Source organism: Meleagris gallopavo, chromosome 16, assembly GCF_905368555.1.
Source record: "Meleagris gallopavo chromosome 16, MGAL_WU_HG_1.1, whole genome shotgun sequence".
In the NCBI taxonomy this organism is placed as follows: domain Eukaryota; kingdom Metazoa; phylum Chordata; class Aves; order Galliformes; family Phasianidae; genus Meleagris; species Meleagris gallopavo.
Genome location: NC_139419.1, coordinates 13,178,178 through 13,198,961, shown reverse-complemented (window position 1 = coordinate 13,198,961; position 20,784 = coordinate 13,178,178). Strand labels below are relative to the sequence as shown.

General features: G+C 54.4%; 3 protein-coding genes across 8 annotated transcripts; 1 reads left to right on the top strand and 2 right to left on the bottom strand.

Annotated features, from left to right (window-relative positions):
- Positions 1-1,862: 1,862 nt before the first annotated feature.
- On the bottom strand, positions 1,863-9,055 carry SPSB3 (splA/ryanodine receptor domain and SOCS box containing 3). Of its 5 annotated transcripts, none has more exons than XM_085237827.1 (7): positions 8,922-9,055; positions 7,827-7,975; positions 5,603-5,780; positions 4,647-4,834; positions 3,847-3,949; positions 3,182-3,307; positions 1,863-2,892 (listed from the first exon to the last, which is right to left on the bottom strand). In XM_085237827.1, the coding sequence occupies exons 2-7, from the start codon at positions 7,953-7,955 to the stop codon at positions 2,549-2,551; spliced, it is 1,068 nt and encodes a 355-aa protein (XP_085093953.1). In that variant the 5' UTR covers positions 7,956-7,975; positions 8,922-9,055; the 3' UTR covers positions 1,863-2,548. The 5 variants fall into 5 exon arrangements, with proteins under 5 accessions (XP_085093953.1, XP_085093952.1, XP_085093954.1 ...); XM_085237826.1 differs by having other exon boundaries at positions 8,942-9,027; XM_085237828.1 differs by having other exon boundaries at positions 8,976-8,998.
- A 232-nt stretch (positions 9,056-9,287) lies between these two features.
- Positions 9,288-14,014, top strand: NUBP2 (NUBP iron-sulfur cluster assembly factor 2, cytosolic). The gene is made up of 7 exons (XM_085237831.1): positions 9,288-9,396; positions 10,452-10,570; positions 11,220-11,418; positions 11,568-11,722; positions 12,004-12,114; positions 12,452-12,521; positions 13,066-14,014. The coding sequence occupies exons 1-7, from the start codon at positions 9,378-9,380 to the stop codon at positions 13,209-13,211; spliced, it is 819 nt and encodes a 272-aa protein (XP_085093957.1). The 5' UTR covers positions 9,288-9,377; the 3' UTR covers positions 13,212-14,014.
- A 1,090-nt stretch (positions 14,015-15,104) lies between these two features.
- IGFALS (insulin like growth factor binding protein acid labile subunit) lies at positions 15,105-18,183 on the bottom strand. 2 transcript variants are annotated; one of them, XM_010719327.3, is made up of 2 exons: positions 18,028-18,183; positions 15,105-17,467 (listed from the first exon to the last, which is right to left on the bottom strand). In XM_010719327.3, the coding sequence occupies exons 1-2, from the start codon at positions 18,041-18,043 to the stop codon at positions 15,651-15,653; spliced, it is 1,833 nt and encodes a 610-aa protein (XP_010717629.1). In that variant the 5' UTR covers positions 18,044-18,183; the 3' UTR covers positions 15,105-15,650. The 2 variants fall into 2 exon arrangements, with proteins under 2 accessions (XP_010717629.1, XP_085093949.1); XM_085237823.1 differs by having other exon boundaries at positions 15,105-17,464; positions 18,028-18,141.
- Between the last annotated feature and the right edge of the window lie 2,601 nt (positions 18,184-20,784).

Sequence of the window (20,784 nt, the reverse complement as noted above, 5' to 3'; positions counted from 1 at the left end):
TGCTGACTCTTTGGTCCTGCTACCGTAGGTTCTGCTTGTGGTTTCTTCAGGAAGGTGGGTCCTGCTGGACTTGCTTAGAAAAACATTCATCAACTGTCAAAGCCAGCTGGCCAGAGAGAAACCACAGCCTGGGGTACGTGGAGCTCAAGGCAGCAGAGGCTGTTGGCTAAGGTCCCAACATAAGGAAATGCTAGATAAGCTCCAGAAACTCCATGTGAAATAATGGGCTAAGTTGGGATTCTTTTGCCAAAGCAGATGTTGAGCTTCTTATTTGGAAATAGTTGCAATGGGGACGGTAGGGATCAGGAACCCCAAAACTCTGAGGATTTGGTGTTGCTAATTGTGGCATTTCACAGTGACACAGAAACCCCTTGAGCTTCTTCTCATTAAATACAGCTTGCTAGCTCCAAGTGACACCAACCAGTGCTGTGAAGGTGGGAGGGCACCCTCAGAATAAAGCTCCTCCTTGCCAGTGATTCCTCTGATTCCATCTGCTAATGCTTGAATTAGTTCCTGGGAGGAGAAATCCAGCAGGGCTGTTTTTTCTGGCGGGAGCACTGCTACAGATGGGTTGACAGAGAGCCTGTCCTATTTAATTAAGGTTTTCATTCAGAGCCTGTAAACAGAGAGGCAAGAGCCATCTTTGCTTAAAGATTCACAATGTGAGAAGGAAAGGAACAGTCACGGGGAGCAAAAAAGCTTTGCACGAAGCCTTTGCAAGTCTGCAATGACCGGGAGAAAAGACAGCAGGTGGCTACCTGTGTTCCCAGTTGCAGTGCTGGGAGGGAGCCTGTGAAGAGCACGACCTGAAAGGCATTTCCCATCTCATCTATTTCAACACTCCCCCAGTTTGCAATAACCGGGCTGATGGCACCAGCTTAAATCATCTGTAAATGCACCACTCACCGAAAGAGAGTTCAAAGGCCACAGAAAAACATCCTGAAAAGCAGTGATGTGTTCATCTAAGGACTCACAATTATGCTGGCATGCAGTACTGCAGGAGGACAGACTGACTGCAGGGGATTGCGACAGCAGGCTGCCCACAGCGCTGTGCTCCTCCCTAACCTGGCTGTGCCTGTCCACTTGGTCTCCCAGCAGCTCCTTCAGCACTGAGGGGCAAAAAGAGGGGAAGCTGAACTGCCAAATGCGGCCATTTCAAGGGCTTCCAGCTGCATCAGCTCTGGGCTGGATCCTCTGAGCCAGCCTGTCCTGACAGCACAATGGAAACTGGCAAGAAGAACCACTCATGTACTTGATCCCTCAGCACAGTTTGTGCTCAGTGCTTGTGGCCTAATCCACAAGGAGCAGCTAAGGTGCTTTTCCTTCCTCTTTCCTGTCTGAAATATTAGGGCAGCTCAAATGTGAGAAAGCAGGATCTCCTGCGTGCCATTTGCTGGCAGTGGTGCCAGGCCACTGCTGGATTATTCACTGTTCCAGGCTCCAGTCCAGCACTGCTTCTCAGCACGTACAAGAAGGGACTAGCTGCAGGCAGTACACAAGTCTCAGTTAGTAGCTGTCCTACACACAAACTGCTCTGACTTTCTGTCTCTGGGGTGGGTATTTAGGGCTGTTTGAGTGCAAACTGTCAGAACACACTCATGAATAAAACACTGCAGTCTTTCCTTCTTGTTTGCAGCCACAAGCATCAGCATGGCGCTGCTGGAGCTCCATCCAGGCCTGGCTCTGATGGTTCCAGTGAGCAGCACAAGAACTCTCCATGTGGCACAGGCAAACCCCATCTAGATCTGACAAACAAATGCTGCATTTAAAATATCGTCTCCAGGCTGCTAGCTGTACTTGTGTGGCTATTTTTGACAAGCACATTCAGATTCTTGCCTTTAAAGGTCCTAGGAGGAATGAAAGATAGTTTATACTTTTATTATTACAGTTTAATACAGTCTTTGATACAGGAGAAGCAGCAGTAGCCAACATGCAAAGCAATTAAAGTCATGGAGGGGGTGCTCAAGAAAGATCACTAACAGTTCAACTCTCTTAAGTAACTGCTCTTTCACAAGTGGCACAGGTGCATCTCTCAGAGCCCATTTCCCTAAGTGCTGCAGTTCAATCATGCCCCACAGCATGATGAATTCATTGCAGATACCAAACCAATGCACAACAGTTAGGAGGGGGGAGGGGATGGGGAGGCTGGTCTTTCATTTTGTCTTTTGATGAATCAAGTCAAGTTTGCAAGAAGTGTGCTTTGAGATAGAGAAGCCACCTTAAATCTCACCTCTACTGACAGTCTACAGCAAAGAGAGATTCTTCAGAAAGAGGTGATGGCTTTCAGATCATCAGGAGATTAACTTCAGGTATTTGGCTGCAGTTTGTGTATTTCACAGAGCTGACGCCTCTTTGGGTCAGCGGGTATTTTCAATGCAAGTGATGAACGCTCAGGCTAAAGATTCCAACCAGCACAAGAGAAATCTTCATAAACAGGTAGAAATAGATGTCCCCGTGAAGAAACAGGTGCATCAGGCCTGGGCTGCCCTCACAGACAGCACAACAAAACCCCACCCGACTCCCTCAAAGCAGTTCGTCTGAAGAGACATCACGTCCTCCTGCACCTCTTCCTTTGGCAGGCCTCTGCATCTGAGCCACAGGAGCTATCTGAGTCGCTTCCTGATGACGAGGAGGAAGGCTTTGATGTGCTATAGTTCATGCTCAAGACCCACCCCAGTTTGTTGTGTAGCACTTGCTTAAGTCCTGGTGGCAACGGCAGCACCTCCAACGTGTCCACATAGTCAGGCAGGAGCTGGCGCAGGCGGTAGCAGCACAGGTACTGCAGAGACGTGCAGCTGGCACAGGAGCGGATCACCTTCATGCTGCTTTTGGCTGCTGTCGAGCACACCATGGGGTAGAACTTCTTGTTCTGCAGCTTTGTAGCTGCAACCCCTGCAGGGGACAGCATCAAGGATTCACATTAGTTTTCACGAGGTGATCTCACTCTTCCCACCCACCCTGAGCTCCACAAAGCTGTCAGAAAACACTTGGAAAACAGCCTTTTGAAATCCAAATCTGTTAAGCAAACGCAACCTTTGCCCCATTCACTTCATCTTAATCTTTTATTTGCTACTATTTTCTCCTGCAGCCCAGCTGCACCACCAGAATTCAGCTAAAGTTGCAATGCTCCCCCATTTCTGCCTCTGTGCCTGAAGGCTGCTGCAGCTGCCCTTGCTCTTACCAATGCACTTGCGGTTTTTGAAGAACGTGAGTGTTCCATGCCACGTGTCCAAATGCACCCCGATGATGGAGCCCTGGCCAAACCTCGAGGAGAAGTTTGTCTTGTCACCCTTGTGATGCAGTAGCCCTTAAAACAACACACCTTGCATTCAGCAAAAAGTCTGTGCTTCACAAATTCACCCCAACTCTCAGACACTTCCCTGCAAGCTCCCATTGGTACAGTTTTGGTCAGCACCTACAAAATCCCCTGTCTCCTCATTGCTCCCTCAATGCCCCCCACCCAGAGCATATGATGAAAAGAGGGAAGCTGAGGTTTTGGAATACCAGAGTCCAAGCAGCTGCACTGAGATCCTGAATCACTGGCATGCAACCTGCAGTCCAGAGGCCCTGAAAATTCACATGCTGGTTGCATAGGGTTTGCAAAATGCAGGTAAGGCTCCACGAGCTGAAAGCAAGAAGCAGCCTGTCCTATGCAGTATGATGCTTAGGCAAGCCCTGCAGGTGCGCAGTTAAATTGAACAGGCAGCAGCTCCCATTGTAGTTAACTAAGGGCCTTGTGGCCTTTTTGGCCATGATCCCGTTAAGACCCCGTTTAATTCTTAAACCTGAGCACCTGTTGCTAACATTTCAGCTGTCCTCCCCCTAACACTGCCCTGTCTGCATTACCTGTGTAGGAGAGTCCCCAGCTGTCCTCATCCTTGCCCAGCAGGCTGCAGAAGGTGTGGCGGTATTTGTCCAGATTCACATCCGATGTCCCAATTCCCACCATCTGGGAGGCAAAGTCAAGAAGAATACAAGCTTAGTATCTGCAGCAGTACAGAATGCTTCTAAAGCAACAAAACACAACTGAGACTCCAGGTCTCCCTTCCTTCGCTCAGCACAGCCCAACAAGTAAGAGGTTCTGGTGAAGCTAAGCTGAAGGCCTCAGTTCTCTGCTGAAAGGTTTGGCCAGCGCTGCATTACAGAGCCCAGGAGCCAGACCACGAGGTGCAGCCTTAGCAGAGCCAAGAGAGCTAACAGGGCTGTGGCCCATGTTAGTGGTGGAAAGTGAGGCTGGGCTGCGGCCACAAGCCACAGAGCGGTGCCACAGCTGTACACACACCAGCCCTGCAGGGGTGAAGCTTCAGGGGCAGGAAGCGATCGAGCTGAGCAGCACACACCCCAGCACACCCAGTAGAACTGCCAACCACAGCCTGCCTGGATGCTTCCCCAGGCTGAGGACGAGCACCAGCACAGCCTGACCAGAGTCCTTGTTAAGTTTATTGCTGGTGATCTCCAGGGAAGCAGGAAAATCAGGTTCTGGTCACAATTCCTTTGGTGCTGGCCTAAAACAGCTTATCCTTCCAGCTTCAGTTTTCTTACTGCTAAGTGAGGATGCCAAGGTGAAACACTGAAGGAAGTCTGCTATCCCGTTCAGAGAATACAGGGCATTTCTAAGTGCTTGTAAGCAACTTGGTTCTACGTACCATATCTGTGCCGTACACTGGAGAGGTCATCTTGATTTCCCAAAAATGCTGTCCTTCTGCCAGCTCCTTGTTGCCCCGGATAGCTGCGGTGCCACAGCTGTACTCCATGTGGAAGTTCACCTTGCGGTTGTCACAGGTCAGCAGGGTGGCCGTCGACTTATTCAGGTCATCCCATACCCAGTCAAAATCTGGTCAGGAAGGACACAGGAGACAAGGATGGACATAGGCCCTTAGGGAGCTATTCCCAAGTGAAACACAGATGGATAATTGTTATAAAGGCCCATCAAGACTTTTTTTTTTTTAAATCTGGTTAAATCCTAAGCTGTGTACATAGTTGAGGTTTGAACTATTCTGCATCTTCCCACAGGGGATGGTTCAGTGCTCTCTTCTTCCTGTTGCTGTCAGTTCTAACAAGGCTCCTCAGATCTCCTTTTTTTTTTTTTTCCCCAAGGGAATCACAATCACTTCTTGTCCATTCAAGGGAAGTCAAAACACAAGTGCTACAACAATTCTGCTGTGCTCTGGGGCTTTCTCAGTCAGCCCAGACCTGCTCTTTACCTGCCTTTCCTGTCTACTCTGAGGAAACCCTGCTGCACACCCAAGTGCCCTGCCAGCTGCACTGGGGATCAGCATTAATAGGGTTGTGGCCACAGCAGCTGACTTTACTAGCAGCCTCAGCTGGATTTGAACTCAGGTCTCCAGAGGTGAACCCTGACGCATTAACAAGTTCAGCACTCAGCCCTGGGAGCACAACAGAAGACACATCCTTATAATCTTCCTAAAGGCTACGTGGCCTTGAGATGTAAACAAAGGAGCATCAGGCACTGGGACAGAGACAAGGGCCCTGTGGAACAGCAGTGATCCATGCAGAGGTGCAGCCTGTACCTCCAGCCAGGATTGCTCCCACCTCACACCCCAAAGGACTCTGAAAGGAGCTCTGGGAGTCCTTTCCTTACACTCATCTTCCTCGCCACACTGGCAGTCCTTGACACGGTGGAGGGCATGCAGGCTGGAGCAGTAGGGAGCTTCACTCTGGTTCTCACAGTTGCAGTAGGACTCTCCAGTCACAGGGATGGCGCTCGGGATGGAGGGCGAGAGGGTGGAAAACTCCGGCTCCGAATCTGAGTCGCTGTGCTGCAGCAGAGAGCAGAGGAACATTACTGCCAAACGTCCCCAGACTGCAGAGCTGGGCTCTCCTAGCAGTCAGGTTGCTCTACAGAGCTGCATGGGGACATCCCCAGGCCCATGCCAGAGCCAGTGGCAGCACTGCTGCATCGTGCCCCAGCCTGGCCTGCCATGCAGAAGGGCTGAGCTCTAACTGCCCTGTGTTGGGACCCAGTATGTCCTTTGTGTCTTCACAGCTTCTAAGCATCAAAGAGATGGGGAGGGGTGCAAGTAGCACAACAGCCCAAGCGGCTCTTTAACACCCATTTTTAAGAAAACTCTGTGCTAAAGTGATGGCTTTCAGCATGCAGGTTACAGACAGCTGGGGATGCCAGTCAAGGCACCACAAAAAAAGAGCAGATGCACGCAAATGGCTGTACACAGAACATGTACATTTCCACAGGGCCCTGTGCCTTCCTCAAGGAAAAGCCACACTGCTGAAAAACACTGCTCCAAAGAGATGAGGAGGAGGAAAAGGGAAAGGAGGCCAGGAAGGGGAGAGTGCAGAACAAATGAGAAGCAGTTAAGCAGTAAGACTGCAGTTCCTCTTGCCAGCACTACACATGAGCCTGCAGGCAACCTAGTGAGAGATTTAAAGGCTTTTGTTTACTTTTATGTATGAACACAAGAACTTGAGTTTTCTATTCCTCCACACCCGGAGACCAAAGTGTGCCTGCACTGGATACTGTAAAAGGAAGAGCCCTGTCTGACCCCACGTTACAGGAGGTTCCTTCTCACCCAGTGTAGCTTAGCACAGATCTGAGTTCACACACTTATCAGACTTTGTCATCAGTATTTAAAGATAAAAGTCCTTTAAATTCACAGTGCCGTGGCCATGTAACAAGACAGAGGAACTTGAAATGACTCAGGTTTACTTGTCTGCCACTCACCACCTCCTTCTCCCACTGCAGATCAGAAAGCTTGATTTGCATCTTTCATTGGCCCTTACTAATTACCACTATCTAGAAATTTGGCTGTGGAAATACAAAGCTCTGCTGACATTTTCTGAGAGAGCAGTGCCTGGATTTGGGCACCATGCTCAGGCAATGGCCCTGTAGTACTTTAGCCTGGCTCTGAAGCTTCAGGAGCAGTTCCCTGTGTCCTCACTGCTGCACACGCTGTGTGGGAAACAGAAGTCATACACTAAAACTAGGGTGAAGGATGGCCAAGAGGATTCTAATTCCCTATTAGACCGTAATTTCACAGACTGGAGCAGCCCACGGTCTCTCCAACAGCAGCTAACAGCTGCATGACAACCAAAAGACAGCAAACCAGACTGGAGAACTGGTTCAGTGCATATTTTAGATTGATAATTAAAAAGAATATTTTTTAAATATTGTGTATGTGTACTACACACACGCTATATATGCTTTTTAAAGGTACGAAGTTGAATACAGAGCAGTCCTCTGGCCCATGGGCAACAAGGCTTGTGAAGGGCTTGGAAAATGTGGCCTACAAGGAGAGACTGAAGGAACTGGGGCTGTTTAGTCTGGGAAAAGGAGGCTGAGGGGAAACCTTGTTGCTCTCTTCCAATATCTGAAAGGTACTTACAGAGAGAGTGGGGCAGGTCTCTTCTCACTGGTGACAGGATGAGGGGAAACGGCCTCAAGTTGTGCCAGGGTAAGTTTAGGTTGGATATCAGGAAAAACTTCTTTACAGAAAGGGTTGTTAAGCACTGGAATGGGCTGCCCAGGGAGGTGGTTGAGTCACCATCTCTGGATGTGCTCGAAATCCGTTTGGATGTGGTGCTCAGGGACATGATTTAGGGGAGAGTTGTTAGAGTAGTGTGGTTAGATCGTGGTTGGACTTGATCTCTGAGGTCTTTTCCAACCTGAGTGATTCTATGATTCTATAAAAGCACAGGGCTGTGGTACAGGGCTGCGGGCAGCCTTGCTACCCCTACCTTGGGGAGATATGCCGTGAGCCCCACATTACAGCCTGGGGGAAACATCTGCTTCTGTCTCATCCAACAGCCTCCAATCAGTCTCTTCTGGGTACAACCAGCTGTGTGCCTACCTGCCCATCGGAGTCGTAGCCCCAGCCTCGTGCTCCTGTGGCCAAAGCGAGTGCCCGGCTGTCGGCCTCACGCCGCACCCCGCTCAGGACAAAGTGCCAGGCCCGGCTGCTCCGCGTGCGTCGTGCCATGGCAATCCGGGACAGGTAGGCTGTGGGGGTGAGGAGAGGTTACACATACCAGTATAGCTCCCTTTCAACCCCTCAGGTTGCTCAGCCCTCCACAGGGCACCGTACTGCCCGATAGCAGCACAACTCACATCTGATAGGCAGGAGAGCAGGATGAGTTCCTCCCTCACTATGAGCCTCTGCAAACTTTCCTCTTTTCCCCAGGTCTGAATACCACAGACAGCTTCTCTGCACTGCTCTGCTGCCTGAGTTGTGTGTGTCTGCTGCTGGGAACACCGCTCGCTCACCTCTGAGCAGCTGCCTACTTGGAGAACGCTTTGCTAACAACGTTTGTAGTGAGGAACGGACAACTTTCTGTTTGCTGGCAGGAAAGCGGGTCTGTCCCGACCTGCCTCAAGGACAGCAGGCAGCAACTGCATGCCCCAGACAGAGATATTACGCAGACCAGATTTCCACAGCCTCCTTCCCACCCCGACAGGCCAAACCAGCTCCGGCCGCCCCATCGCAGCTCTGTGCCGGGAGGCACCATGCTCCCTTTCATTTTTCCTTTGCAGAAATCAACTCACCGCGGCCAACACCCGCACAGCCGGGTCTCCTCCCGCCTCCTGGACCCCTCCCCTCACTCAGCCGCCATCACAGCCGAACTCCACACCCGCACAGCTCCTCTCCACCGTGCTGACACCGGAGCAGCGGCCAGGCCTGGGCCCGGCCGGCAGCACAGAGCTATTGGTGCTCCCGAGGAGCAGAGCTTTAGGTTCGGGGGCTCCCGAGGCCCGCAGCTCACAGACGGGCGCGGCGCGGATTCCAAAGAGGCTCCGGGCCCATGAAGGCCGCACCGAAGGCCGCGCTGCCTCACGGCCTCCGCTCCCTCGGCTGAAGCGCGACCGGGCCGCGATACTCAGGGCCCCGCAGCGCAGCCCTACGCGCTCCGGCCCTGCTCGGCCCCCTCCCAGCCCCGGTCTCGCTCACCGGCCCCGCTCCGGGCCCACCTCGGCCCGGCCCCGCCGCCGCGTTCCGACCTACTTTCCCCTCCCGGGACATAAACAATCCGCTCAGAGCGCCGCCCTCTAAGCCGTCCTATTGGCTACTTCTGCTCAGATCTGCCTTGCAATTGGCTGAGAGTCCCGTCGCTCAAGGCTGAGGGACAAGCGGTGGGGTGTGCCCGCGGGGAGCTCGACGCCATTGGCTGTGCCGCTTGTCTATCTCAGGAGAGCAGCGCTATTGGGTGGCTAAGGCGGACGAAAAAGCACAGTCTATTGGCTGGTGCGAGTGGGAGGGGAGCGGCTGTGACTGGCCGCGAGGTCCGTGGGGGCGGGCCTCTGGGAAGGGCGCGGCCCGCCATTGGAGGCGGAGCCTGCCAGTCGGAGGGGGGCGGGGCTTAACCGGCGAAAGGCGGAAGAGCGTCGCGCCGCGCCGCGCAGCAGCATGGAGGAGGTGGCGGCGGGTGAGCGGCACGGGGTTGCGGTCGGTCCGGTGCTCTGGGTTGCGGTTGCGTGCGCCCCCTGTGCGCCCGCAGCTCCGGCCTTTCAGCTCCGGATCCTGGGGAGCGCTGGGGCCTGGTGGGGCTCTGAGGCGGCTGGGCCCGGTTCCCGGTGGGCAGCGCCATGTGCCCGTGGGCCTGGCGCGGGGCTCTCGGTGCCACCCTTCCCGGGTCCTTCTTCCCGCCCCACGTCTCCCCTCCGTCCCGCCCCGTTCCCGGTTCCCTCGTGCCCTTACCCTCGGTGGAGGCGCGGATGAGGTCGGCCGTGCTGGGAGCTGGCTCCATGGCCGCCGCGGTGCCGGTGCGATGCCAGTTCCCTGGCGAAGCCCGGCACTGGGCGGGCCGGTGACTCAACTGCCGCCGGTGACGGGGCGCCCGGGAACGCGGGCCCGGCCGGTGGTGGTGGTTGCAATTCCCCGGTCTGAGCTGCTCCAGGACCTTGGGAAAATCGGCCCCAGGCGGACGGGCGCGGTGAGAAGCGGGGCTCGGGCCAAAGAGCAGCGCGGCACGGAGCAGGAAACGCCACGGGCTGAGCCCACCGCCGCCTCCCGGCCCGCCTCACTCCGGTCGTGACGGAGCCCCACGGGCACCCAACGCTGTGCTGCCCGAGAGCTGAGGTCATCGCAGAGCTCTTCCTCTACTCCTCGGGCAGCCAAAACGCTCTGCGTCTTTTTACTCCTCTTCTTTACCCTTCTCAGAAGGGGCTCTGAAGAATCACAGAATGGCCAGGGTCGAAAGGGACCTCAAGGATCATGAATCTCCAACCTCATGCAGGGCCACCAACCTCCACATTTAATACCAGCCCAGGCTGCCCAGGGCCCCATCCAACCTGTCCTTGAACACCTCCAGGGATAGACGGGGCATCCACAGCCTCTCTGGGCAGCTGTTCCAGCACCTCACCACTCTCTATAAAGAACTTCACCCTGACATCCAACCTCAATCTTCCCTCCCTCAACTTCAAACCATTTCCCATTGTCCTGCTGTTTCCTGAAGTTTGTTCCTGCTCTCCCTTATCCCAGAGAGAAGCAACCTGGGTGGTGTGCGGCACATCCTGCTGGTGCTCTCTGGGAAGGGCGGTGTGGGGAAGAGCACCATCAGCACAGAGCTGGCTCTGTCGCTGCGGCACTCAGGCAAGAAGGTGAGTGAAGGGCTGGGATGCTGATTTGTGGCTGGTCTTTCCCCACATCACCTCAGCATGATCTGATCCTCTTTGTCCTCCATGCTACCCGTGTACATAAAGATCCCTTGTCGATGGTCTGTGCTTTCTTGACCTAGAAGAGCCTAACACGGCTAACAGTGCAGTTTCTTTTCCCTTTATCCAAGAGACTAATGCTATCTAAAACTTTTTTCACTGTTATTTTTGAAATTAGGAGAAATGACTTGTTGGTTTGTATGGTGACACGTGCTCCTTTGTGGAACAAGGTGGGCAAGCTGAAGGACAATGGTGGTTCAGGCACAAAGGGCACCTGGAGGCATGAGGCAGACTGGTTTCTAGGAGGACTTCATAAAGGCTCTGTGAAGCCAAACCCTCTGAGGTTCTGATGGGTCCCCAAAATAAAAAGTTTCCCCAGAGAGCTTGTAAATACGTAGGAGATGTTTCCTTGGAGGGAAGGAGGTTGAGACAGTGGTCTAAACTTGAAGCAACTCTTTGAAGTTGTGCTTCAAACCTGCTGCTTTGGTTCCTGGCCTGATGGAGAATGCTGCCTCCTCTTTTTTGGGGAGGAAACAGAACTGGGGGCCGTGACTGTGCTCTGGCCCATCTGAGTGGCTCTGCTTCATCACTGCAGGTGGGGATCCTGGATGTGGATCTGTGTGGCCCCAGCATACCCCGCATGTTCAAGGTGCAGGACAATGATGTGCACCAGTGTGACGCAGGCTGGGTGCCGGTCTTTGTGGATCAGGAGAAGAGCATCTCACTGATGTCCATTGGCTTTCTGCTGGAGAAGCCAGATGATGCTGTGGTGTGGAGAGGACCCAAGAAAAACGGTACAGTTGTATTTCAGTGTTAGTAATGTTCTTGATTCTGGCTCCTGCCATGGGCAAGTCATTCTTTGGGGCATGACCCTTGTTCTGCGGTTCTGTCTTCCCTGAATTGGGTTCAGGGCATTCAGATGGCACACCTTTTATTTTTGCAGCTTTAATAAAACAATTTGTTGCTGATGTGGCCTGGGGAGAACTGGATTTCCTCATCGTGGACACACCTCCGGGCACCTCTGACGAACACATCTCCACAGTGGAGGCCCTGCGGCCCTACAAACCTTTGGGAGCAATCCTTGTCACCACACCTCAGGTAGGGCAGCCTGCTGGTGCTGAGCTGGAGCACGTTTTCTGGGCACAGTTAGTGGGGGACTTTGCACCCCAGATAATGCTGTCGCCCATCTTCCAGGATAGCCTCTGTGTGCAGTTCCTCTAAGTGGAGAACTTGGTCCAAGCTATGGCCAGCAATAGCGAGAGAGCATCTCCTAAGCTCCATCACCAATTTTCCTGCATGTTTTGTGTATTTGTACATTCCTGCTCCGGACAGACATCTAGACAGACAGACACCTCTGACCTTACCTGTTCTCCCTGCAGGCAGTGGCTGTGGGAGACGTGAGGCGAGAGCTGACGTTCTGCAAGAAGACAGGCTTGAGAGTTCTTGGCATTGTTGAGAACATGAGTGGTTTCGTTTGCCCACACTGCTCGGTGAGCTTATTGGTTGGTCTATTTTGGGTTCTTGTTCATGTCTGGGTATCACACGCTGCAGTGCCTCAGGTGGAAAATCGGTGAAATGCCACAAGGATGCCGTGAACCTGGGAGATGAGAAGCTGCCAGCTGCTGCATGAACTCTGGAAGAAGCAATTGGTTCTTTCCAAAATAGAGCTGGGAGAAGGCAGGGGCAAAATAGAGCTGGGAGAAGACAGTCTTTTGTGGCAGGAAGGTGGATGGGAGCTGGTACTTCTGTATGCAGACAATGCCTGCCCTATTGCTCAGATCTCTCTGCTGTGGTTCATGACTCACTACTGTTTTCTTCCTCCTTCAGGAGTGCACAAACATCTTTTCCAAAGGGGGAGGCGAAGAGCTGGCCAAACATGCTGGGGTCCCCTTTTTAGGTGAGTGGACTCTGGAGCAGAGCCCTCCTTGGTGACATCTTGTGCGGTGCTGTGGGAGTGCTTGAGGGGCACAGTCTGTCAACAGGGCAGGTGGGTTGTGCTCTTAGTCCCTGTGAGCCCGAGGCTAGTCAGATGCAAGGTGAAGTTGCTTCTATACCATCCACGCTGAACACATGCCATGGCATCCAGAGCAGGGGCAGTGATGAGCAGAGCCTTTTCTGGCTGCTGACGTAGTGGTGACAAGCAACTGAGCCTGAAGCCACCCAGCCCTTCTGAAATTCCCTGAGAAATGGGGGCTGAGGGCTGAACCTGCCTTATGGCTGGGGCTGGGAGCAGAGCAGGAGAGTCTCACAAAGAACCATGGTCTGGTGGTATTTCAGAACCAGAGAGAGGTGAGAAGGAGGGCCTGGTGAGAGTGGTGGTTGCCTTTTCCTACTGCTGCCCCTGGAGATGTCTCTGGCAGGAGTTTTTCTTCAATCCTCAGTCAAAGCCTTTGCCTTGTGATGAACAAGCAATCACACTCCTCTTTCCTGCTCTCCCTCAGGCTCTGTTCCTCTGGACCCCCAACTCAGCCAGAGCTTGGAGGAAGGCAGAGACTTCATCCAAGAGTTTCCCAAGAGCTCTGCCTTCCCTGCCTTGACTCGTATCGCCCAGCAGATCCTGGATGGCGCATTGCAGCAGAGCTCCTGAGGAGTGATTTGGGCTGGACTCTTGCCTGGCAGCACCACCGACAGCCCTTGCTGGTGGGAAATAGGATGCAGAAGCTGTTGAACTATGGAGCTGTTACACTGGGGGACGATGGAGGGAGGAAGGAGCACAGCATTGGTGCCTCTTTTGGCAACTCGAAAAGGGAAGTGCTGCTTGTACCTCTCCGCATCCAAAGAGACTCTACATGGGCGTTTCTGCTCACGTGGAGGATGCACAGCCTGGTTCTTGCCTTCTAAATGTGGCAGCACTCTGCCCACATGGTACAGTTGTTTTTAGCCCCCTCATGCAGTGCCTTCCTCTGCGACCAGCTATTGCACAGATATTTGTGGAGCTCTAGCTTGTTTCCACAGCATCTCATGCTCTGCAGTGCTGCTAACGATGACTGAATGCAGCTACACTGGCAAACATCATCAGTTGGGATGGATGTTCCCTCGCCAAGTTCAGATGGCACGAATCATCTGTATTGTAGCTCCATGTGTTGCTGCCTTCTGCCGCTTTCCTTGCGTGACACAATACATTACTTGGTTCAGCAGCTGGCAAGCTGGAGCTGGATGCTGCGGTGTGGACCTGAGCCAAGCCAGCTCGCTTTGAAATCTCCAATTGTTGGTACGTGTGCCTCTGAGGCACTGCTTATGCTTCGTGTGTCTTCAGGAAGTCTAGTATCCATTCGAAGTCTGCATCCTACCCTACTGGAAACAATGCCTTTTTTGATCCACTGAGGGCTTACTGTGACTCAGGAATATTTTTTAAAGTTCCAGACAGTAAACATTTTTCTTAAAATGCAAGTCTATGAGTTGAGTTTTTTTCCATGGCTTTGGGCCTCATCGTAGCTGAGTCTTGGTATTAAAAGCACTTTCAGGTACATCTAGATGTTTCCTGCTTCTCTTGTGTTTCCTTGCTGGGGCTCAGCTATGGCTTTTCTCCAGCTTCTAGATCCTGTCGTTGCCTGGTCTAGTTGGAAACTGGCCCTTGCAGTCCTTTGCAGCATCCTTTGCCACAGCCCTTCTCCACACCCCTGGCACACATGGGGCTCCTCCAGCTCCCTGACGGTTCCTGGCTCGCGGCCTCTGGCTGTGCTGTCTCCCTGGGGCTCCTTCCCTTGGCAGCTTCTGTAAGTTTGGATTTCTCCTCAGTGCTGGTGCTCCCTTGGGTCCTGCTTTCTTCTTGCAAGCATGGTTTAAGCTGGGAAAGCTGCTAAAGATCGTGTCTTTGCGCTTTATTTCCCTCTCTCCTAGAGCATGAGCCCCTTCTGCCTCTGTGCCCTCTTTGTGATCGGACCTCCACCTTGCAGTGCTGCTCTAGAGACTCAAGAGAAACATCAGATTCCTGCTGACCAAGCTGTATCCTCGTTGGAAGCCCTTCATTATGAAGGAGATTGGAAAAGCATCTGTCCCTGCTTGGACTGCACCCACATTAGGACTCACACCTGACCAGGCTTTCCCCACTTGCAGCTTTCCTGGAAATCTCATCTGACCTTTGTTCACTGATTTGGGATTTGGAGAGTGGGGCCATTCCTGCAGCCACGCGCTCTCCTGGCCTGTGGGACTGTGTGTGTGCAGGAAGAGCCTGCAGTGCAAATCCCCCCTCCTGATAACGCTGAGTGGAGGGGGTCAGTGCAGGATCAGAGCACCAGCTGAGCAGGGGCCGTGTGCACGGTCTGAGGGACGCTGCACTCCTCTAATTGGTCCCAGCCTTTCCTTCGTTGCTCTTCACTTTGCAGAGAGTTTGCTGCAAGTTCCTTTAGTATCTGGGGATGCGGGGAGCCCATGGCATCTAAATGTTGGGATGGGGTTGTGCACAAACCCTGAGGAGCTCTGATAAGAAGCCCTGCTGGGTGTGGCACGTGGTTTCGAAAAAACATACTTACAAGATGGGTTGCAATAGCTCCAAAGGTTTATTTGTCTGCTGTGAATTATCAGGTAAGTGACATGGGTGGCTTTCTGTAACCTGTATTGGCTGTGGCAAGGAGCAATTAAAGCGAGTATCTGTCCCCTTCCCCAAACCTACAGCAGGGCTCAACAGCAAATTTGGGTTTTCTGTTTTTTTTCCCCTTAAACCTGCTGGGGTGGAGGTGACCCCAGGTGCCACGCACCGGGCTCCAGTACTGCTTTTTTGAGATCTTGCTGGTGGATGGGGATGGTGGGGCCCTGGGTGAGGTTTGGGGCCCTGGAAGAGGCCGGGGGCTGCCCACAGGTGGGCACAGGGCAAAACCACCCAGCATCCCACTTCGTGGCAGGAAGATGTTTCATTCTGTCCCCATGCTGGTGTTTAAATACTGCCAATGCTTCCTGTCCCCCCTCGCCTTCCCCAGGTCCCCATCCAAGAGGATATCGCTGTCCCCCGTGGTGCCACACGGGGAAAGGTGGCCGAGGCTAGACAGACCACGGACAGTGATGGGGACAGGGAGGTGGCAGTCATGTGTCAGCAGTGAGCAAAGTTGTCCTCACTGGTGTCGCGGAGGTCCAGGCCCGTGAGGCTGGGGGGCTGGAGGCAGGTGAGGTTGTTGTAGGTGTAAACAGGGACATGGGAGTCATCCCCCTCGGCGACAGACTGGACAAAGCGTGGGACCACGCTGGGGTGCCGCAGGGCGAAATCCCGCAGCCCCTTCAGCGAGCAGTTGCAGTGCCAGTTGTTCCCCCCAAGCCAGAGCTGCTCCAGTGTGAAGGAAGGGCACAAGAATCCCACCGAGAAGGTCTCTAGGGAGTTGTTCCTCAGACTGAGGTAGCGCAGGTTGGCAAGCTGCGTGATGATGGCGTTGTCCAACGTTGCCAGCTGGTTATGGGAGAGGTCGAGCCAGAAGAGTCTGCGGAGCGGGCTGAAGGTGTCCTGAGAGATGTCCAGGATTTGGTTGAAGGAGAGGAAGAGGTACTCCAGGTTGCTCAAACCCACAAAGAGCTGGGGTGAGAGGTGGCTCAGCCTGTTGTGCTTCATGTCGAGCTCCAGCAGCTCGTGCAGTTCTCTGAAGCTTTGGTCTTCGATGATGGAGATGGCGTTGTGCTGCAGGAAGAGCCGCCGCAGGCTGGTGAGGCTGGAGAAGGTGTTGGCCCTGATCCTGCTCAGGCAGCTGTGCTCCAGGTGGAGGCTGTGCAGCTTGGTCACTCCCTCAAACACGTATTCGGGCAGAGTCTTGATGCAGTTGGCAGACAAGTGCATCACTGCCACGTTGTACAGCCCAAGGAAGGCCCCAGCCTTGATGTCCTGCAGCTGGTTGTTGTTGAGGCTGAGGACCTCCAGTTGACCCAACCCATCGAAAGTCCTTTCTGCCAAGCTCCAGATCCTGTTGTGTCCCAGCTGCAGTTCCTCCAGGAACTGGAGGTCTTTGAAAGTCCTGGGCCTCAGGTTGGTGATGGAGTTGGTGGACAAGCGTAGGACGTGCAGGCTCAGGAGACCCAGAAACGTGTCCTCATACAGTGAGGTGAGGCGGTTGTGGGAGAGATCCAGCCACCGGAGAGACTTCATGCCCATGAACGCGCGGGGTGCGATGGCATTGATCTGGTTGTTGTTCAAGTAGAGCTTTTGCAGCTTCTGCAACTTGACGAAGATGTTGATCTTGATGCCCTTGAGCGCATTCCCGCTGAGGTCCAGCTCCTTCAGCTCCGTAAGGCTACAGAAGAGCTGGTGCTGGAGGTAGGGGAGCTTGTTCCCAGCCAGGATCAGCTCCCTCAGGTTGGGCAAGTCATGGAAAACCTTGTCAGGCAGGACCACCAGCGAGTTCCAGCCCAGGTTAAGGTACCAGAGATTGGAGAGCCCTGCAAACAGCCCTTCTTCCACCTTGCTGAAGAAGTTGTTGTTGAGGCTGAGGGACACGAGGTTCTGGGTGTGCAGGAAGGTGTGGGGTGCCAGGTACTTGAGGCGGTTGCGCTCCAGGTGGAGGTGGTAGAGACTGCGCAGGCCATGGAAGGCGTGCTGCTCCACTGCGGCCAGCTGGCTGCTCTGCAGGTCCAGGAAGTCCAACCCCGAGAGGTTCCTGAAAGCTGCAGCTGGCAGCTGGGTGAAGTTGTTGCCATCCAGCCAGAGGGCTTTGGCGTTGGTGGGGATGTCCTCGGGGAGCTGCGTCAGGTTGCGGCCGCTGCAGAAGACGTTGAGCTCCTCGCTGTAGTCATCCAAGCTGCAGGCACAGGGGCTGGGGCAGCGCAGGGGCTCTGTGGCTGGGGGCTCCTTGGGGACGTCCCCGTCCTGGGGCTGGGATGCAGCAGCCAACAGCAGGACCAGGGGAAGCAGGAGGGGGACCCTGCCTGCTGCGGAGCACAGAGGAAAGGAAGACCATAAGAGGGCATGGGGAGGTGAGTTTGGAACAACGTCCCCAGAGGACAACACATGGTGACCATCTTGGTCATCGTTGGACACGCAGCTGTGCCACTATGGCGTTGAAGCATGTCACCCCCCAGCACTGCAGGGCAAGGATGCTCATTGCCACTGGTTTCCCACGGGAGGCAGTAGCCACTGGTGTCCCCCAGCCCAGGGGCCGGCTCGTCCCAGCCCTTGTGTGTGCACTGCTGTGCCCCGTGTCCCCTGAGCCCTCTTGGAGCTTTGGCCTTATACCACAGCAGTAGCTTCTTCCTTCCCCAGGAAAGGCCAGCAGCAGCACTCCTTGTTCCCGTGCCTAATTTCTCCCAAAATAAGCAGAGAACCGAGAGCTATTCATTACAGTGCCCGAGAAGGCACAAGAGCTCCCCAACTGACCTCTTAGCCACAGAAAGAGAGGAAAAAACTGACCGGCAGCCGCATTGCAAAGTCCCGGGGGGGGGCTGGCCTGTCCCCCTGTGCCCCTCGCCCTGCCCGGCTCTCTCTGCCTTACCTCTGTCTGCGCTCATGGTGGCGGGCGGCTCCGTGCGCGCTCCCGGCCCCGCGCAGGGATGGAGCAACCACCTTGACGGCCGTCCAGCGCCAGCCGCCGGCCTTAACCCTGCAGCTGCTGGGCTCGGCTGCGGTCAGCGTGAGCGTGGACGGGCTTCGGGCTTCTTCCTCCGGTCCGTGCCAGCCTTTTTCCCAGGCTGGGGGGTGGGAAGGGATATCTGCAGGAGTGCTGAGCTGTGGAGTGCGGGTTATGTGCTGGGACTTAGCGCCGGGGGTGATGTTACTGCTGGAAGAGCAGTGGGAGCTTTGGGTGAGCAGTGAGGACAGACAGATGGATGTGGGATGTCCCACGGTTGTGTCCCTGAGGGGACAACCCTGGTGCTCTGCTGAGGATGCTTATGGAGTGAGTACGGTACCAAACTCATTTCCTTGTGGCTGACAGTGGCTGTGCCAGGGTGATGGGAACAAAAAGGGGCAGTCAGCATGGGCTCACTGCTGTGAGATACCAGGGGCATGGAGGCAGGCAGAAGGGCTCATTCTCGCCTAAACGTGGGGGGATTTCATGCTGGAGGCTTCCCATCAACCTCTCTTTCCCACGGAGATGGAAAATGCTCCAATGTGAACTTTTCTTCCTTTCACAGTCCTGGTTTGCACCTGCACTACTCAAACTCCACAGCTCTGTGCGGAACAGTTTGCCCAGAGCCCAGTAGATCTCACGGATGCTGAGCTCTCTGGCTAGAGCTGCCTGACAGCTCCCCGAATCCCCAGGAAAGCTCTGACCCCATCCTGTATCCCGGATCGTTTCCCCACCCCCTGTGTCCAGTGGCTTCGGAAGAATTTTTTATCAGTTTCCAGGAAAAAAAAAAAGGCAAAAAGGTCGCTGATGCCCAAGGTGGAGTTGCCCTGTTGGCTATCTGGGGTCAGATGAACAAGTTGAAAAGCTTCTGTGTGCCTTTCCTGACTCCTCTACAAGCCCGTTCCCCCTGGGGGATGCACCAGGATGGGATTGGTAATGCTTGTGGTTGGGATTCCAATTGCCCAGCCTGGGAACTGGCATCAACAGCACTGGGGATTTTCCTTACCCCGTCCCAGCCTCCAAGGAATGAGGAGGTGATGGTGATGTTCCATGGCCATGTAGGTGGAGAGGCTCTGTTCCCACATCCTCTCCATTTCCATGGATCACAGCCTGTCTTCCCTTGACTCGCAGGGGAATTCTCAGGTCTTCCTTCTTGAATTTTGGCAGAAGTTTCAATCAATAGAAAACACAGGCACATGCCTATGGAAACAAATGTCAACAAGGGTGAGGAGGGGATGCCAGCAGTTCTTTGATCCGCCCAATTGAATGCTGCAGCTCAGCTCAATAAGAAATGTTTTCCCAGTTTCTTTTTGGCTTGGAGCAGTGCTCTCCTCCCCCTCTATTTTAATCTTCTATTCTGGGAAATTATAGATCCGAAGGGGGAAATGGGCAACGGAGAGCAGCGCACCCAGCACAGGCGCTAAGCACATATTGACACAGTGCGTAATCAATGGGGAGCTACAAAGAGCTGAACCAGCACGGCCCCATCGCCAATAAACGTGAAGAGAGAGAGCTGCAGGTGGGTAAAGCTGTGTGCTAAAAGCCTCTCTTGTGAAAACAGCGAGCAGACTGCTAAGGGGAAGCAGCAGCCCCTCCCCCAGGCCTTGTGAAGCTGTCGTCTCCCATTGCACTCCACGATGTCTGGGACCCCAGGAGCGGAGCAGTGCAGCGTCACCACAGCCCTTGTGGCTCTCAGTTTGCCCAGCCAGGACCAAAGTCTACACCGTTGCTATGGAAAAGGCTGTAATGGTATTAAGGGAGAGAGCGAAATCATCAAAGAAAACCGTTTGGTGCTTTCCAACACGGCTTCCCCTGCTCAGCTCAGCTCGGGGTCCGGGCTGGGATGTGGGTGTATGCATCCCTCCCGGGGGCAGCGGTGGCACTTTGGTGGTGACACAGCCGCACAGGATGCACAGTGTGACCGGCACCTTCCTCGTGCCATCCTGTGACTCCTGCCTGCCTCATCCCGGCCCCATTCCCAGAGAATGAGTGTGACACCAGCTGGGTGAGGTGGCGTCGCTCTGTCCCCAGCAGCTCTGAGGAGAGGAGCTGACACGGCGTTGGTTGTTTTCCCGACGCTTTGCTGTGTGTGGGGCAGGGAGCGAGAAGTGCTGGGGCAGCTCAGTGCCCCGTCCCAGCCCCGGCGGCCACCGCGATATAGGAGCGGGCCGGGTCCTCCCGCCGGCAGGGGGCACACCGCAATTTCCACCTCCACCCGGAAGCTGCCGTATCCGTTTCTATGGAGACGGAGCGAGGCGATGAGGCCTGGCCCGACGAGAAGAGGCCCCGTTTGGCTCTAGGAGGCCTGGTGCTCTCCCATTGTGCCCCGCAGAGCGTGGGGATGCTGGACTGGATGGCCCCACAGCCCTACATTCGGTTCCCTAGGCCTGCAGCTGCATGGCAGGCCTGAGTTCAGCCCTGCAGCAGGTGTATGCGCAGGAGGATGGCCATGATCCCTTCCACCCTCTGCCAGGGAACAGTGAGGAGCGGGGCTTTGCCTCCAGCACCAAAACCCTTTTGCCTGTGCAGGAAGCCTGACAGCCTGATAGCAAAGCCAGTGCTGCACTAAGCCTGGCTGGAGCCACGTGGGGCAGTGCTGGTGTGGGCTGCAAGCTGTGAGCATTCCAGGACTTCACCCAGGTTCCTCTTGAGCTCTTTGCACATTTAGAGCTATTTGCAAAG

Bases quoted from the DNA above. Each gene is read 5' to 3' on its own strand.
- SPSB3 (XM_085237826.1), bottom strand. From the start codon at position 8,993: ATGTCCCGGGAGGGGAAAGTAGGTCGGAACGCGGCGGCGGGGCCGGGC. The intron at 7,976-8,941 runs GTGGGCCCGGAG...TCACCCCCACAG, and splicing joins GGCGGCGGGGCCGGGCCGAG to CCTACCTGTCCCGGATTGCC. The intron at 3,308-3,846 runs GTAATGCAGACA...TGTTGTTTTAAG, and splicing joins CTGGGGACTCTCCTACACAG to GGCTACTGCATCACAAGGGT.
- NUBP2 (XM_085237831.1), top strand. The intron at 11,419-11,567 runs GTACAGTTGTAT...TTATTTTTGCAG, and splicing joins GAGAGGACCCAAGAAAAACG to CTTTAATAAAACAATTTGTT. The intron at 12,522-13,065 runs GTGAGTGGACTC...GCTCTCCCTCAG, and splicing joins TGCTGGGGTCCCCTTTTTAG to GCTCTGTTCCTCTGGACCCC.